At 34.3% G+C, this 15,450-nt stretch overlaps 1 protein-coding gene across 17 annotated transcripts in view; it reads left to right on the top strand.

Annotated features, from left to right (window-relative positions):
* LOC126777964 (muscle calcium channel subunit alpha-1-like) overlaps positions 1-15,450 on the top strand; it is a 100,481-nt gene that overhangs the window by 56,304 nt on the left and 28,727 nt on the right. For all 17 annotated transcript variants that reach the window (XR_007670107.1, XM_050501297.1, XM_050501308.1 and 14 more), the window contains 3 exons: positions 7,469-7,698; positions 12,043-12,148; positions 12,771-12,910. Coding sequence is in view for 16 of the 17 variants with exons in the window: in XM_050501297.1 (XP_050357254.1) it covers positions 7,469-7,698; positions 12,043-12,148; positions 12,771-12,910 (476 nt within the window). In the remaining variant the exon portion in view is untranslated. The remainder of the gene's footprint in view (positions 1-7,468; positions 7,699-12,042; positions 12,149-12,770; positions 12,911-15,450) is intronic.

A 15,450-nucleotide genomic window follows, 5' to 3' on the forward strand; every position in this document is an offset into this window, starting at 1 on the left:
TTAACATTTAATTCACAGCACTATCTTTTATTTCTTCTTAATAGCTTTTGGTTCTGCAGTTTTTAAACATTATCTTATGTTATTTCAATTAATCCCGTCTGACTCTATGACGTTTATGAAGAAGCGCGGCACATGTTCCCGCCAAAAAGTGACAGTGCGATAAACAGATAATAAATCACATTTCTTCTATTTCTGTAATATATGACGTGGACACAAGGGCATTAAACCTCTTGTCTTGCCATAACTAATAAGAAAAAAAACATTTTTCTGATTACTTCCTTAATTATTTAAAACTATTTAATATAAAACATTTAAGAGTTAAGTGCATAGTATGATGAAGAGTTAAGATTATACTTATTTTTATATTATTATGTCTAACAGAATATTACTTAGGCGTAGTAATTATTAAGATTGTTTCCATCTAAAAACACCTGTCTAGTCCATTAGTAATCCTGAAGCTCGAGGATCCCTTCGGGATGTAAAACATCAAGGTAGAATTTTTTATTAGTTACTAATATGTAATGTCCCTTATGTCTTAGTATTTATTCTGGCTCACTCACCCTTCAAATCGGAACACAATAAAAAAATATTACTATTTGGTGCTAGAATATGTGATGGTACCTACCCAGACGGACTTGCACAAGTCTCTACCATCAAGAGCATAATTAGTAAGCATATCGACACGACCGGAAAGGATATCGACACGACGGCAATCCGACACGACCGGAAAGAGTTCAGGCGCAGGACCAACGGCTTTACGGGCTTTCCGAGGCATGGGAATATACACACTTCCGACTTCCAGACTTCGGGCTGCTACTGATAATTTTCTGCCAGAAAAACCCAATAACTTTTCTTTTTTTTATTGGTCCGACCTGGCAATTGAACCCAGGACCTCCGGGTCTGCGGCTTTACATCAAGCCATCAAGCAACGAGGCAGTCAGATAAAAGATGTAGGTATTTTAAATGATCTTAGATGATAAAAATCTTTATAATTTCTGTTTATTTTATTTTCTTTTGGTACCTATACAATAAGCATATTGGTACAACAGAAATAAATTAATTAATATTATAAATATTCATTTATTTAACTCAATCAAATGGTTTAATAAATTAGTTTTAGCTTGTAACACCTTAAATATTATTTTATGAAAATACAGCGAGCAAAAAACTAATAAGATTATATTAGATTATCTTGTATAATTTATTTTTAAGATAAGAAAAATAGTTGGTAGTTTCTGATACATATTTATTTGTGAAACAACACCACATAACAACTAATTTTTATTTTATACCAGTAAAAAAATTATCACTAAATATCGCGTCAGCCGTCAAGTGTTCCCAGCAAACGAACCTTAGACACGCAAGAGCTAATAATTAAAGTTTTCGGGCAAAAATAGATGTCCTATTCAGGGCAACACTTGTTTTAAAATATCGAACGTTAGAAGTTTAAATTAACTGGACAAGTGATGTATGTTTGTTGACTTTGTTACTGGTGGTAGGTACCACCCACTCATTTATTTCATTGCCAAATATAAATACTGTGGTGGTAGGTGCTGTGGTGTAGGTGGTTCTTTTTTGAAGGTCGTGCCAGAGTTGCGTATAACGAACAGCCTTTCTTGTGATTCAAGGTTGCTTTAACCAATCTCCACTCTCCGCTGCGAACTTTGGATCTTAGTCCAGCAGCGGCGTACGCCCGATAGTCTGTGAGACCAAACGGGTGCCCCGTAGAGGGTCACAGATCGCTAGACACCGGCATAGAGACGGCGAACTTCCTCCCTCGGTCTCCCGAGATTAGGCAGCAGTCTGTGCATGGCACCCGCTACCTTCTCGATCCGGGGGACTAGGCGCTCGAAGTGCTCCTCGAAGCCTCAGCGACCATCCAGTGTGAGGCCCAGGTATTTCATGTACCTGGTCACCTGGACGTATGAGCCACCAACGCGGACGTGCGAGTCAGGCGGTTCCCTGCTCCTTGGCAGTTTATGGAACCATAGCGCCTCCGTCTTATGGGACGTGATCCGAAGGACCAACTCGCAGATCTTTTCGACGACAGTATTCACCCCAAGCTCGGAGAGCTCTTTGGTTCTCTCAAAATTCTCCCCCGTTGCCAGCACCAACGTGTCGTCTGATATGCAGACGATGCTGACACCTTCAGGGAGAGTGACGCGCAGGACTGCATCATACGCGAGATTCCACAATAGAGGCCCTAAAACTGACCCCTGTGGGACACCACAGCAAACCTCCCTCCGGGTCCTCGTACCGTCTTGCTCCATATACGAAACGTATCTGTCGCGCAAGTAGCCACCGATGATCACCTGCAGGTAAGGAGGTACACGATGGTGTATGAGTGCCTTCCTAATAGCGTCCCAGGGCAACATGTTGAATGCGTTGATGATATCGAGACTTATCGCCAACGCCACGCCATCCCGGGCCACCGCCTGCTCCGACAGAGTCCGGACGCGCAAGATTGTGTCAATAGTTGAGCGGCCCTGTCGGAAGCCGAACTGACACTCAGCCAGGTCGGGGCCGACACGCGACAGATGCTCACACAGACGAGAAGCGATAATTCGCTCAAAAAGCTTGCCAGCCTCATCGAGTAGGCATATAGGACGGTACGCAGAGAGAGATTCTGCAGCCCTGCCATTCTTCTTCAAGAGAATCAAATTCGCCTCCTTCCAGACCTTGGGGAACGTGGCAGTACGGAAGCAGCTGTCAAACAGCCGCCTCAGCCGACTCCCCAATGAAGCCGAAACTAACACCAGCGCCCGCCCCGGAATCCCGTCGGGCCGGGTGCGGTGTTGCGAGTCCGCATGCGATCAATCGCGCGGTTTAGCTCCTGCTCAGTCACTCCCAGCTCGTCGGACCAGGCCGGTAATGACAGGGAGGCCGGGATAGACTAGGTACTAGCTTAACCCACATTAGGTACAGTTCTAGTATCACTAATTTGTATGATTGATGAGTGCAAAATTAATGGCATTCCGTTTACAGCGCCGGCCATTTGAGCATTGATTAATGACGTTTTGCAAATAAAGCGGGAAATCAAAGTTAACCTTATAAGCTACTATTTATAACAATTATTATACAACTAAGATTACTTAACGATTTTTATGAAATGAATAAACATACATAATATTTACTTATTGATCGAATAAGTTCGGATACTATTTTGCTATAGCTCTTGTCAGGAATATGTCAAATTAAAAAAAAAAACAAATTGTTTATGATCTCGTCCCAATATATTTGATAAGATGACAGTCCACCACAAGGTTACGTGAGAGTAAGGTTCGCAACCGTACGATAATTACCGTACAAGAACGATAATTTCATATCTACGTCGGATGGTACACTATTACGGTACGTAGATTGTACGATAATTTCCATTATGATGCAAAATTTGATAATTACACAACAATCAATAACAATTACAATTGTTGATGTTGTTTACTACTGATTTAGAGTATAATTAAGTGATTTTAAATATATTATTGTGATTTTTTTATCTATTATAATAATTATTCCGTTGTACGATAATTTTACGGCCCTGGTACGATAACTGCCTGGCTTTAGGGTGTGAACCCTGGTGGTAGAGCTTTGTACAAGATCGTTTGGGTAGGTACCACCCACTCATCAGATATTCTACCGCAAAACAGCAGTACTTGGTATTGTCGTATTCCAGTTTGAAGGGTGAGTGGACCAGTGTAATTACAGGCACAAGGGACATAACAAATTAGTTCCCAAGGCTGGTGGCGCATTGGTGATGTAAGCGATGATTAACATTTCTTACAATGCCAATGTCTATGGGCGTTGGTGACTTACCATCATGTGGCCTATATGCTTGTCCGCCTTCCTATTCTATAAAACAATCTATGTCAGTTAGCTCAATGACAATTAACACGAAACTATAGATACACGCCAGAAAAGTTATCTTTTCAATTTTTTAAATATGTTTTAGTATGTTTTTATACAGTTATCTTAATAATTTTATAGATATTGCCTTTAGTTCAAACTTTATAATCAAAATATAAATACTTTTATCATTTTACAGGATTTAATTAAATTTGGAGACTATGATTTTTATTCATGCATATGAAGTTAAATCGCTACATATTATAAAACAAAGATTCGTCGCGTATGTCTGTCTGAACGTGATAAATTCAAAAACATAACTCATAATAGGCCGAAAAGTATGACGATAATTTTTGAAGATAACGTAAACAATTTTGCCGACCGGTAGCATCCCGTTTAAATATCAAATTTCATTATGCGTGGACTTATTCATATATTTACATATTTAGTAATTCTCTAGACTGACAACACAATTTTACTTTATCGTAAATATTTTTAAGAACACGATTCGTGATAAACGTTAATAAATAAAAATAAAAAATCTAGTGTCACTTACATTTCGTAATTTGATATGTGCAATATAGTGTACTACAATACTTAGATATTCCCTTTTTAAAAGAGATTTTCATACAGTTGACATTTATTGTCACTAGATGGCGCCATTTTAATTCATAACGAAGTCAACGTCAACGCAACGATATTGAATAAGTAAAAAACTCGCGCTTAGCGGACTGTATTACTTTGTTAATAATTTAGGAGATCATCCAACAATCATTCATTCCGTGTAAATACGCGGAACTAACAATCGTTACTTTTGTTTTCTGATGCATAATAAAAGGCTTTTATATAAAAAGTTAAATTTAGTGACAGTTCAAGCATAAATTGCTGACACAATCCGACAAAACCGGAGAGAGTTCAATCTCAAGACTAACGGCTTGCGTGTTTTCCGAGGCACGGAAATGTTAACTCTGACAACTACAATCTTCGGGCTGCTGCAGTTTGATTGGCCTGACCTGGGGATGAACTTATACCTCGAGATCTTCTTTACGAGCTACAGAGCCCAAAAAGGCATTGAAAAAAATATGTATGACCTGAAAATGCTTTGTTCTTTTCGTTAAAAAACGTTGAATACATCGAGAAATCTTTTATCAACGTTAACAATGAGGCCCTTGCGTAACAGTCAGTAGCAATATACAGATCGCGACTGAATACTTCATTAAAAAACTTCGAAGTACGTTGTTATGAAGTGATTTAATCTTACAAAAGCACTTTCCCGGCTCACGTCGTATAAGTACAGCGCTACACTTACGTATCAAAAGAAAAAAACGTGGAGCATTTGTTGAGTATCATGGAGAATAAAGAATAATTTTATTGTTGTATTTTTAATTAGCATTCATTTGTTATATTATTGTCGGTAAATAGTAATTACAGAGTTTCTTTCCGGTTCTTCTCAGTAGTCTAACTGTCCAGTTGTAACTTTTAAAATATAATGTAAATTAACTATGCAAAAGTTCATAATTAATAATCATTTACATATTTGGTACTTGTTTTAAAAAACAAAATCACATAAATACATTACAAGGGAAAAGTACAATAGCTTTACTAGTGATTAGAATTAAATATTAAGACAATTGAATTTTAGGGAGCAAAGCTATAAAATAATTAACTTTAAATATATATACTTATATATACTTATAGAACCCAATAAAAAACATGTTGACGTCATACTGCTGGGCAAAGGTTTTTCTCTTCCAGACTTAAAACTTATGTGGGATAAGCATACTGCATGTAGCTGGATACAAATGCGACAGATTTTTTCAAAAGGTTTGTTTTTATTCGCCATTGAGGACCAGATAATAAACACAAATTGAATATTCATCCGCTCACCGGAGATGAAACCGCAATCTTCGATAAAAATTCACATGTTCAACTGAACCAAATCGGCTTTAGTATATCTATCTGACCATAAAACAGTGATCACGTCAAGGTTGTGAGATCTAAAATAAACATTACAAATACATATTTTATGAAGAGTAATAATAATTAGAGTGCTATGTTTAATACACTTCATTTTATGAACCGTATTTAAATACTTCGAGACGTTGTCTCGATTCTCGGCAATTTATCCGTAAAAGCATCGTAAAATGAACATAATCTTTGTCGACTTACCATCGAACTGTCGACCGATTCTGTAAAGAAAAACTCGACGTAAAATTTTATCGTGAAATGTCATAAAGTGATGTCAGACATTGACGACTATAACTACATAGTGGCTATATAAAGCAGCAGATCCAGGGTCCTGTGGTCAATACCCAGGTCGGATCAATAGTTACTGCATTACTGCATTTTTCCGCCGAAGATTCTCAATAGTTTGAAAATTGGAACTGTGTGCATTCCTATACCTCGGAAAGCACGTTTAGCCGTTGGTCCAGCGCGGGAATTCTTTCCGGTCGTAACTTAGTGCTGTCCCATCGGATTATAAGAGTGAGGGAATAAAGAGTGCATCTGTGTATAATATATCCTGCCCAGTTGACTTATCTCCCCCGAGATTTCCGCCGTGGCCGAAATCGGAGAGGAACATACCAAAGATTCAATGGCAACAACTAGCTTCTTTCTCGCGATCGTGATTTAGATTTTTAATTTTGATTTATCATTTTATATTCTTATTTTAAGTCTTCAATGTAAATAATTGTCAATAAAATGATATTATAATTTATACCAATATTATAAATGTGGAAGTAGCTGTGTGTCTGTATGTCTGTGTGTTACGTGTTCACGACTAAACCAATGAATAGATTTGGATGATATTTTATATAAAACAAGCTTGAGCCCCAAGGTTCCAGGCCTATATCCTTCGCCTGGAACCAGGTGTTTGGTTTTACACCTATCCGGACAAAAACTAGTTAGTTATAGATTATAAATATTTAAAGAGTACACGCATTCAAGTTGCGTATTAAGTCGATTTTTAAAGCGAGAACCACCCACTCATCAGATATTCTACCGCAAAACCGCAGTACTTGGTATTGTTGTGTTCCGGTTTGAAGGGTGAGTGAGCCAGTGTAGGTACAGGCATAAGGGACATAACATCTTAGTTCCCAAGGTTGGTGGCGCATTGGCGATGTAAGCGATGGTTAACATTTCTTACAATATGTGACCATTTACCATCAGGTGGCCCATATGATCGTCCACCTTCCTATTCTATAAAAAAAAAATTCGACGCTTTTTATTCGTCTCTGTTTAAGTTGCGTAATTTCAAACATTTATTCTAAGCAGAAAATTATACAGAAAATCTAACTTTGGAGATAAACATTGTTTATAAAATAAATTAAATGGCGTTGGCTGTCCGTTTTGCCGGTTCTTCTCGGACTTAGCGGAACCGGAAATAGATTTAAATTTAATATATTCCCCTTGTAAAAGCCTACTTGAATAAAATACTTTTTCATTTTGTCGTGCATTCTTGCATTATCAGGATTACGGTAATCGATGTTAGGCGATCGAATTATCAAATAAATTAACCTAAAAACTAAGTTCAAATACGAAATGATGGCTACGTAATGCCTTCGTTACATACATTCGTTATTTAAATAAAATTGCGACAATAATTCACACGTACAATCTTTTTCAGATCAAGATGAATGCCACAGATGGTGGTGGCGAAGATGTGGCTGCGACTCCAACCACTCCAGTTGCAAACCCGACGCCAGATGCCGGCCCCCTTATACCGGTACCCGTAGCTCCTCGCAAGCCTGCTCGACGAGGGCCGAAGGTGCAGCAAGAGAGACCGAAAAGAGCTCTCTTCTGCCTTACCCTCAAGAATCCGCTAAGAAAATTGTGCATAGATATCGTAGAATGGAAGTATCCTTTATAAGTATTTTATAAAACATGACAACAAAATTAATTGCTTAAAAACCATGCAAGTATAATAACAAGTAAGTTCCACTGCACATAGATATATTAGCATTGTAAGAAATACTAACCAACCCTTATATTGCTAATGCGCGACCAACCTTGTAAACTAATTTGTTATGTCCCTCGTGCCTGTATTTACTCGCCATACTCGGTGCAGTTACAAATTAAAATATAACTGTTAGAAAATATTAAGTCACCTTAACAGTAATATATTGTACTAGAGCTTTACCCGCAGCTTCACTCGCGTTATAATTACGAATTGCTGAATAACAATTCCATAGCTCGTTCTTTCTTTCAAGTCTCAAGTTTCAACTTTCAAGTTTATAACGAGAAAGAACCCCGTTTATCACTTAGGGGTTCAATTTTCAAAAACCCTTTCTTATTGCTGTGTAAAAAGAACCCGTAATCAAATTATCATGACGCTAACCTCAGTAGTTTCGGCTGTGCATTGATATATAAGTTAGTCAGTCACTTATTCTCTTATATATATAGATTACAATATAATAATTTACAATATCTCATAGAAAACGACTTTAGGAAAGTTTCCGATAATAGAAAGTTAGACAATGTCGAACTTTCGACTTTAGTAGGTTCTCCATTTGACAACAGCTGTGGCCTACATTCATATTATTTCAATGTTATTGAAAAATTGCATTACCTGGCCCGATGGCGCAAAGCCAAATCCATCCGAGCGTGATTAGACCGTTCACTTCAGCCATAGTTCCGGGTTGGCAAAAAGTATCGAAGGTCGTCATCAGGATTCGAGAGAATTCCTATTCATGTATTATGCATATTTTCGAAAACACTACTTCGTAAAATATATATTGTGAAAATATTTTTAGGTTTATATTTCAAATTATTTACTTTTGTTTACAAAAATTAACAAACTTTGGTTATTTTAGCAACTACTACGAATTGTATAGTAAATAAACAATTAAAAGACCATATATTTTAGCATTAATAGCCCAATTAATATATATTTATATCAAGTCCGCTGATATTATGTATGTATTATGGCACAAAGTCTATTTATTTACATTATATTTGAAGATTGCTATCCAATTTTAATGTCCTGACCAAAGGCTTACTTCCCTGTAAAGAAATTCGAACTATCCGATTCTGCTACCATAACCTCATGCTGTGTTAAGATAAGCTGTTAACACTTTTTAATAACATACAAACTTAGTGACAATTTTCATGTGCTTAATTTGTGTTTATAATTCCTCTTGTGCTTAACGGTGAAGAAAAACATCGTGAGGAAACGTGCATGTGTCTAATTTCATTGAAATTCTGCCACATGTGTATTCTACCAATCCGCATTGGAGCAGCGTGGTGGAATAAACTCCAAACCTTCTCCTCAAAGGGAGAGGAGGCCTTAGCCCAGTAGTGGGACAATAGGCTGTTACTACTTAGTGATGGTGGAATAACTTTAAATGCCTAAATTTTGGATATGATACAAATGTTCCATTGACTGATATGAAGTGAAATATCAATTTAAAACGAAGCACATTATCTGAAAATCGATTGTGATGACTTAGTTTATTTCATAATACATATATAACATGTAGTCAGGTGTATATTTCCCTCGTTGATAGTTTTATGCCAGACTATGCCAATCAGTTGCCAGTGCTTTGTTCCTCACGTGCCAACCAATCATCGCGAAGGTTTACACGTCTTTAGATGTTCAAATTGCTTATTTATTTTTAAAACTACATTTTACATATACATTATTATGTAATTTCAAACGTCATGTACACAAACGCTATTCATCACCGGCTTGAATCTATTTTAGTATCGTAACCTAATTGTAAATTGAACTCCCTAAATTTGCCGCATTTCGTGATAAAAATAACTCGTATAACCTCTATGGAATCCGTTATTCGGTTATTATTATGAAGATTCATTATTGCTCACAACTTTTCCATTGATATTTCATTCTGATCTATTGCCCGTCCCATACAAACTAAAGTGTGTTATTACTTCCTGCTATCAATTCTTATTTATTCTTTTCTACTAAACTTTTGCCATATAAATAAATAATTGCGAGTTTCGTAATAAATAATTGCGAGTTTCGTAATCGTTTAGATTGATCATAAATCATCGCACAACTGGCTGAACATTCCACTAAAATGTAATTTTACGTAACACATAAAACATTACTTTGTTACTGATGTATTTCAGTTGATCTTTGATTAATTATCTGTGCCAGATAAATCAAAGGGGTGTCAGTTTTCGAACGAATACTCTGTCAGGTTTATGGGAACTTTTAAGTATCTTTTCTTGTTCTCGTTTTTCTTTAAGCATTTGTTAGGATTTTTTTTAAAAGATGGCTTTTTACAATTTAAAATTAATAGAACTAGAGCTTTGTGCAAGCCCGTGTGGGTAGGTACCACCCACTCATCAGATATTCTACCGCGAAATATCAATACTTAGTATTGTTGCGTTCCGTTTGAAGGGTGAGTGAGCCAGTGTAACTAGAATCAGTGGCATATTGGCGATGTAAATAACGGTTAATATTTCTTACGCCACCAATATCTATGTGCGATGGCGACCACTTACCACAAGGTGGTCCATTTGGACGGGGAAAACTGCCATATTGGGCCTATTTTATAAAAAATAATAGCTTTTATTTTTTTATGTTAAACTCTAAAATATACTTTTCCTTTGTTTATATAATTACCTTAATCTTAAACTATTGCCATATCAGCATTTTACTCTAATTTTACTTTTAAATTCCGAGAAGGAGTTCGTAAATGAAACCATTTCCCTATTTAAAATTTAAGTCCTTAGTCTTGTAGAAGTTAATCGTATGCAGCATATATTGCGATAAACTGTTTGAAATAAAGTTCCGCTTTAAAAAAACAAAACCATTTAATTATTTCAGTTTTTATAACGATTGCGTGTCGAAACTCCCGCACTATATAAATATACTAAAACCCTCGAGTCAAGTTAACATGTTAAAGAACAACGCCCTTTAATTTAAAAATAAACAAAACAACGTAAAACGTATAAAAAATACTGGCAGCGAGCCAAATAACGCCACGTATGTATGAATGAATGGCACAAGCATTTGGAAATTGCCCTTCAGGAAATACCGCAAGTAGGTATTCGCTATTGAGCTGTCGAAATATTTGGAAAACACACTTTATTGATCACAATAAAGACAGAAAGAACAATGACATCAATGCAGTAGATAAAAAAATAGCTTTGTATTTGGAATCGTTTTTCGTTGTATTTGGAATTTATTTTTGAATTCGTTGGAAACGTTTCCTATAAAAAACGCCACATTACTTTCAAGTGCTATTAAACTCTATAGATATACATAACAACGTTAGATATAATACTTATGTTAAAAAGTAGAAGTAATAAATTTTAATGTTTGTTAATTTTAATATCTTTAATATAATATGCTTATGAGATCTTACAAATTTAATTAAAACAAAATATCAGATATTGTTAATTTGGTTGACAGACGTTCAGTTCTCTTTTTTTATATAAGCGCGGAAAAATTATGTTTTTAACTTTATTACCAAATTATAACAATAACGTTCTGAAACCGTTTATATTTTCATGAAATGAAATACAATATAGAAATATGTAATTATTAAACATATAAAGTGAAATACATAAATAAGTATTTCTAACATAAGTAATAACAATAAATTATTTGTGAAGAATTATTTTATTATAACAAAATTGTTTAAATACCTTGATAATGTTTAACAAGCTTACATTAATTGAACTGGTCACGGAATTAAGCGCTTAACGCGATTACTGAGAAATGCTTGTGATTTAACGTTTTTATTGAACATTAAGAATGAAAATTACATTAAATACTCGCTATAATTCCCCCTTATGAATAAAAGTCTTTTGTAGTAAAGGCTTAAGGATGATTTCGTTAAGAGTGGAGACAATAGCGCACAAACCAGCGACTTTTACATCGCTAGGCGACCCGTAAACTGTCACACTATTAATGATAGAATTACATTCGTTTCAACACATATCTGTCAATGAAAAAAATCTATACGATCTTATCATTTACATGCATATCTTGAAATAGGTTCTGAGATTCGCAATCCGTATTATAAAAAATGTTACAATCTAAGATACGTATTACAAATTAAGATACGGAATGAATTTGAATATTTAATATTTTTTTTACGTGGTGATGACTATTTGCCAGACAGCCTAACTATTTTATAAAAAAAAAGCTACAAGTTTTGAAACAAAGTTTTATTTTCTGACAAGATTAACTCCAATAAATAAAAATTTCTTTGACTCATATATCAGACCGTTCGAATGGATGATACTTACAACGATTTTCGCGAACTGTATAGCGTTGGCCGTCTATACTCCGTATCCTGCAAGCGATTCAAACTACACGAACTGGGTCCTGGTAAGTTATTAATAAATATTAAATTTTTTTTTTTTTTTTTATAGAATAGGAAGGTGGACGAGCATATGGGCCACCTGATGGTAAGTGGTCACCAAACGCCCTTAGACATTGGCATTCTAAGAAATGTCAACCATCGCTTATAGACAATGCGCCACCAACCTTGGGAACTAAGATTTTATGTCCCTTGTGCCTGTAATTACACTGGCTCACTCACCCTTCAAACCGGAACACAACAATATATATAATATATATAAATTTATATAATAAATTTCCGTATATATCTTGAATTGTCTTTATAATTTTCAAATGATTTTAGATTATATATTTTAGATTTTACCACAATAGCATTATTATTTGCGCTAGTTTGAATTATGTAATTAAGAATCTCATTAGCTTCCAATATTGATAAAGCAATTGTCATCTATTGTATTTGGATTCATTAATATAGTAATTAACATTTGTTTTGTTATTACAAAACAGTATTATATCAGAAATAACTATATAATATCTATTGTTAAAATATTTAATTATAAATCCATTTAGTTTATTTGTGTAGTGAAACGTGTTTTTTATTTGATTTTATTTGTGTGTGTGTGTGAATTTTTTTTTTTTATTGTTACAGGAAAAAATCGAATACATATTTCTCGTCATATTCACGGGGGAATGTGTAATGAAGATCATTGCGTACGGCTTCGTCATGCACCCTGGCTCATATCTTCGGAATGGCTGGAATTTGCTCGACTTCACAATCGTTGTTATTGGGTAAATATTATTTGAAAACGTACGTAAACCGCTTTGAAACTTAAATAAAGTTTCATGATTGTTCAATATAATGTTTGTTTAAACGATTTTAACTTTAAGTATCATTTATTACGTGTTTATTTATGAAAAACTAAATTGTTATGTACTATTTTAAAAATGTCTGATAGATACTTTATAAATTCGGCTCGCCTATATAATCAATCAGTTCAAAATTTTGATTTTACCGAGAGCCGGCAAGAATCTCTGTTTGTTCTTTTTTTCAGAAATGAAATAACATCAGTCACATAAAATGAAGTTTTTATATCGTGTATGAAAATCTAATACTTGCTCTAAGCTATTTTATTCTTTTATTTATCTTGTATAGCATTTTATTTATTAAATATGTTTTGACATGACAGTTAAATTTATTTATTGAGGAAGTTAAAAGTATCGGTGGGACGTTATTATGAAAACGAATACTTTGTTCAAGTAAAGACGTATCGACATTGCGGAGCCGAAAACTTTGTAGGTATTATAAATTCTATGCTTCTCGTTTTTATACAATGTTTGTCACAATTTTTTGCAACTGTAATGCCTACTTTATTGAATCATCCAAAAGGAAGACTCGAACTACAAAATTATAAATGTATAAAACAGGTTTTGTTTCTTAAGAATCATAATGAATCAGAATGATGAGCAATATATTGCGAAATTCTTCAATTTCCTTTGAATTTATAAATAACAAACAAAAGCTATATATATTTAAGATAGATTCTTATGCAAGCTTCGAAGTCTATTCATATCTGGCAGCCTATTTTTTTTAAGAGATCATTTGACATAGATGAAAAATTTTGTGACAGTTTTACGAAGTAGTGGCCCAATTACGCTTGAAGTGGAAAAATTTAAATTTGACTATCACGTTTATTTCGCGAGAGTAATTTTTATAACAATAATGAAGAAAATTTGCTTGTACACCTTAAACTTCGCGATGTATATTATCCATTTTATATTTTTATGTTATAGCGTACCGTTTTCGGGTCTTGTCTTTTTTTTGTACACACCATTCTAAAGTTTCATCACAATCGGATGAATAGCTTAGGATAGGATAGGTAACAAACATAAAGACATTGATTTTCAATTATAATAATTTTTTTCCGAATTATTTCAATGCGTGAGCTTAATTCTGTCATAATAGTAAAAAAAGCTGTATTCGCAATCAATAACCGAACATAATATATACGTACATGTATTGCAAAAGCTTAAGTGTTTGAAGCTTGTTAAATAATCTATATACATATGAAATACTGGTTTAATCCGGTTTGGTTTTGCGTGAAGTTTCGAAACATATGTATATTTAATTCTTATTATTGTATACAATGGCATACAATTTTTACTTAGTAAGTTGCTTATATTAAAAAAATGTACATTTTTTTTTTTCTTTTTTAAATTATACACCAGCATATGCCTGCGGTTTATCCCGTGCTATTGGGGGGTCAGGTGTAAAACCGTAACACACAGACAGAGTTATAATCGCATTTAGTTGGTCATTACTATTTGTTGGTTTTCATACAAAATAAACACTTAATCCATAATAGATTATTATTTGTTTTTTTTTTTTATTATAGAATATGACGAGTGGACGAGCATATGGGCCACCTGATGGTAAGTGATCACCAAACGCCCTTAGACATTGGCATTGTAAGAAATGTCAATTTGTAAGAAAAAGTAACTATCGAGTTTCCAGAAACTCAATAGACTTCGAACCGAGGATGCGTTTATTTTATCTAGTAGTTATCACACGACTTCCCAAAAACTGATTGTAATATGGCGAGTATATAACAATTGTGTAAAAAACACAGTAACACTGGACATTGGTTGTGACGGGCTCTCATCGTTTATGAAAAAGTGTGATGTATCTTTTAGTTTATAAAGTTGATTAGTTTTAAAAAATAATTAGTTACAAATTTTTGTTTTTTTTTTTTTTTTATTTGAATATTTCTCATATCTGATTTTTATTAAAATTTGTATATAAATTTGTTACGTCTTTTCGTAATTGTGGTTGGGAATGGCGTGTTCTCCTGTAATTGGTTGGTACATAATCAGTTATAAGTAAATATAAAGCACGTTTTAGATGTATGTTACGTACAACTGTTGGAGATCCCAATAAATAAATAATATTGTCATGATTTGTATGTTTTGTTTTTTTACCATAACTTTTAAATGACTGAATATTAAGATTGACCTATAATCATTTATTCATTCAGGGCAGTCGTGTTTAATTTTAAAGGTAAAAATTGTTCGTTGTTTATTTGGTGTATGATGTAGAAAGGCATCAGCGACGAACTAAAAGAATAAGAGCTTAACTCAAATATTCCTGGTGTAGTAAAAGCTGTTGTGTTACAACTACTAAATACAACATGGAAAATGATTATTTATATAATCACAAAACAAAATGATAAATATTACTAACAAAAACGAATGCGTGACCCTCACTTGTTATCTTTTGTAGCATCTGAGTATCATATTCTATCGCTTCGTGTCTTTGTGTATACATCGCTCTC

The sequence above is a fragment of the Nymphalis io genome, chromosome 24 (genome assembly GCF_905147045.1).
Source record: "Nymphalis io chromosome 24, ilAglIoxx1.1, whole genome shotgun sequence".
Taxonomy (NCBI): Eukaryota; Metazoa; Arthropoda; class Insecta; order Lepidoptera; family Nymphalidae; genus Nymphalis; species Nymphalis io.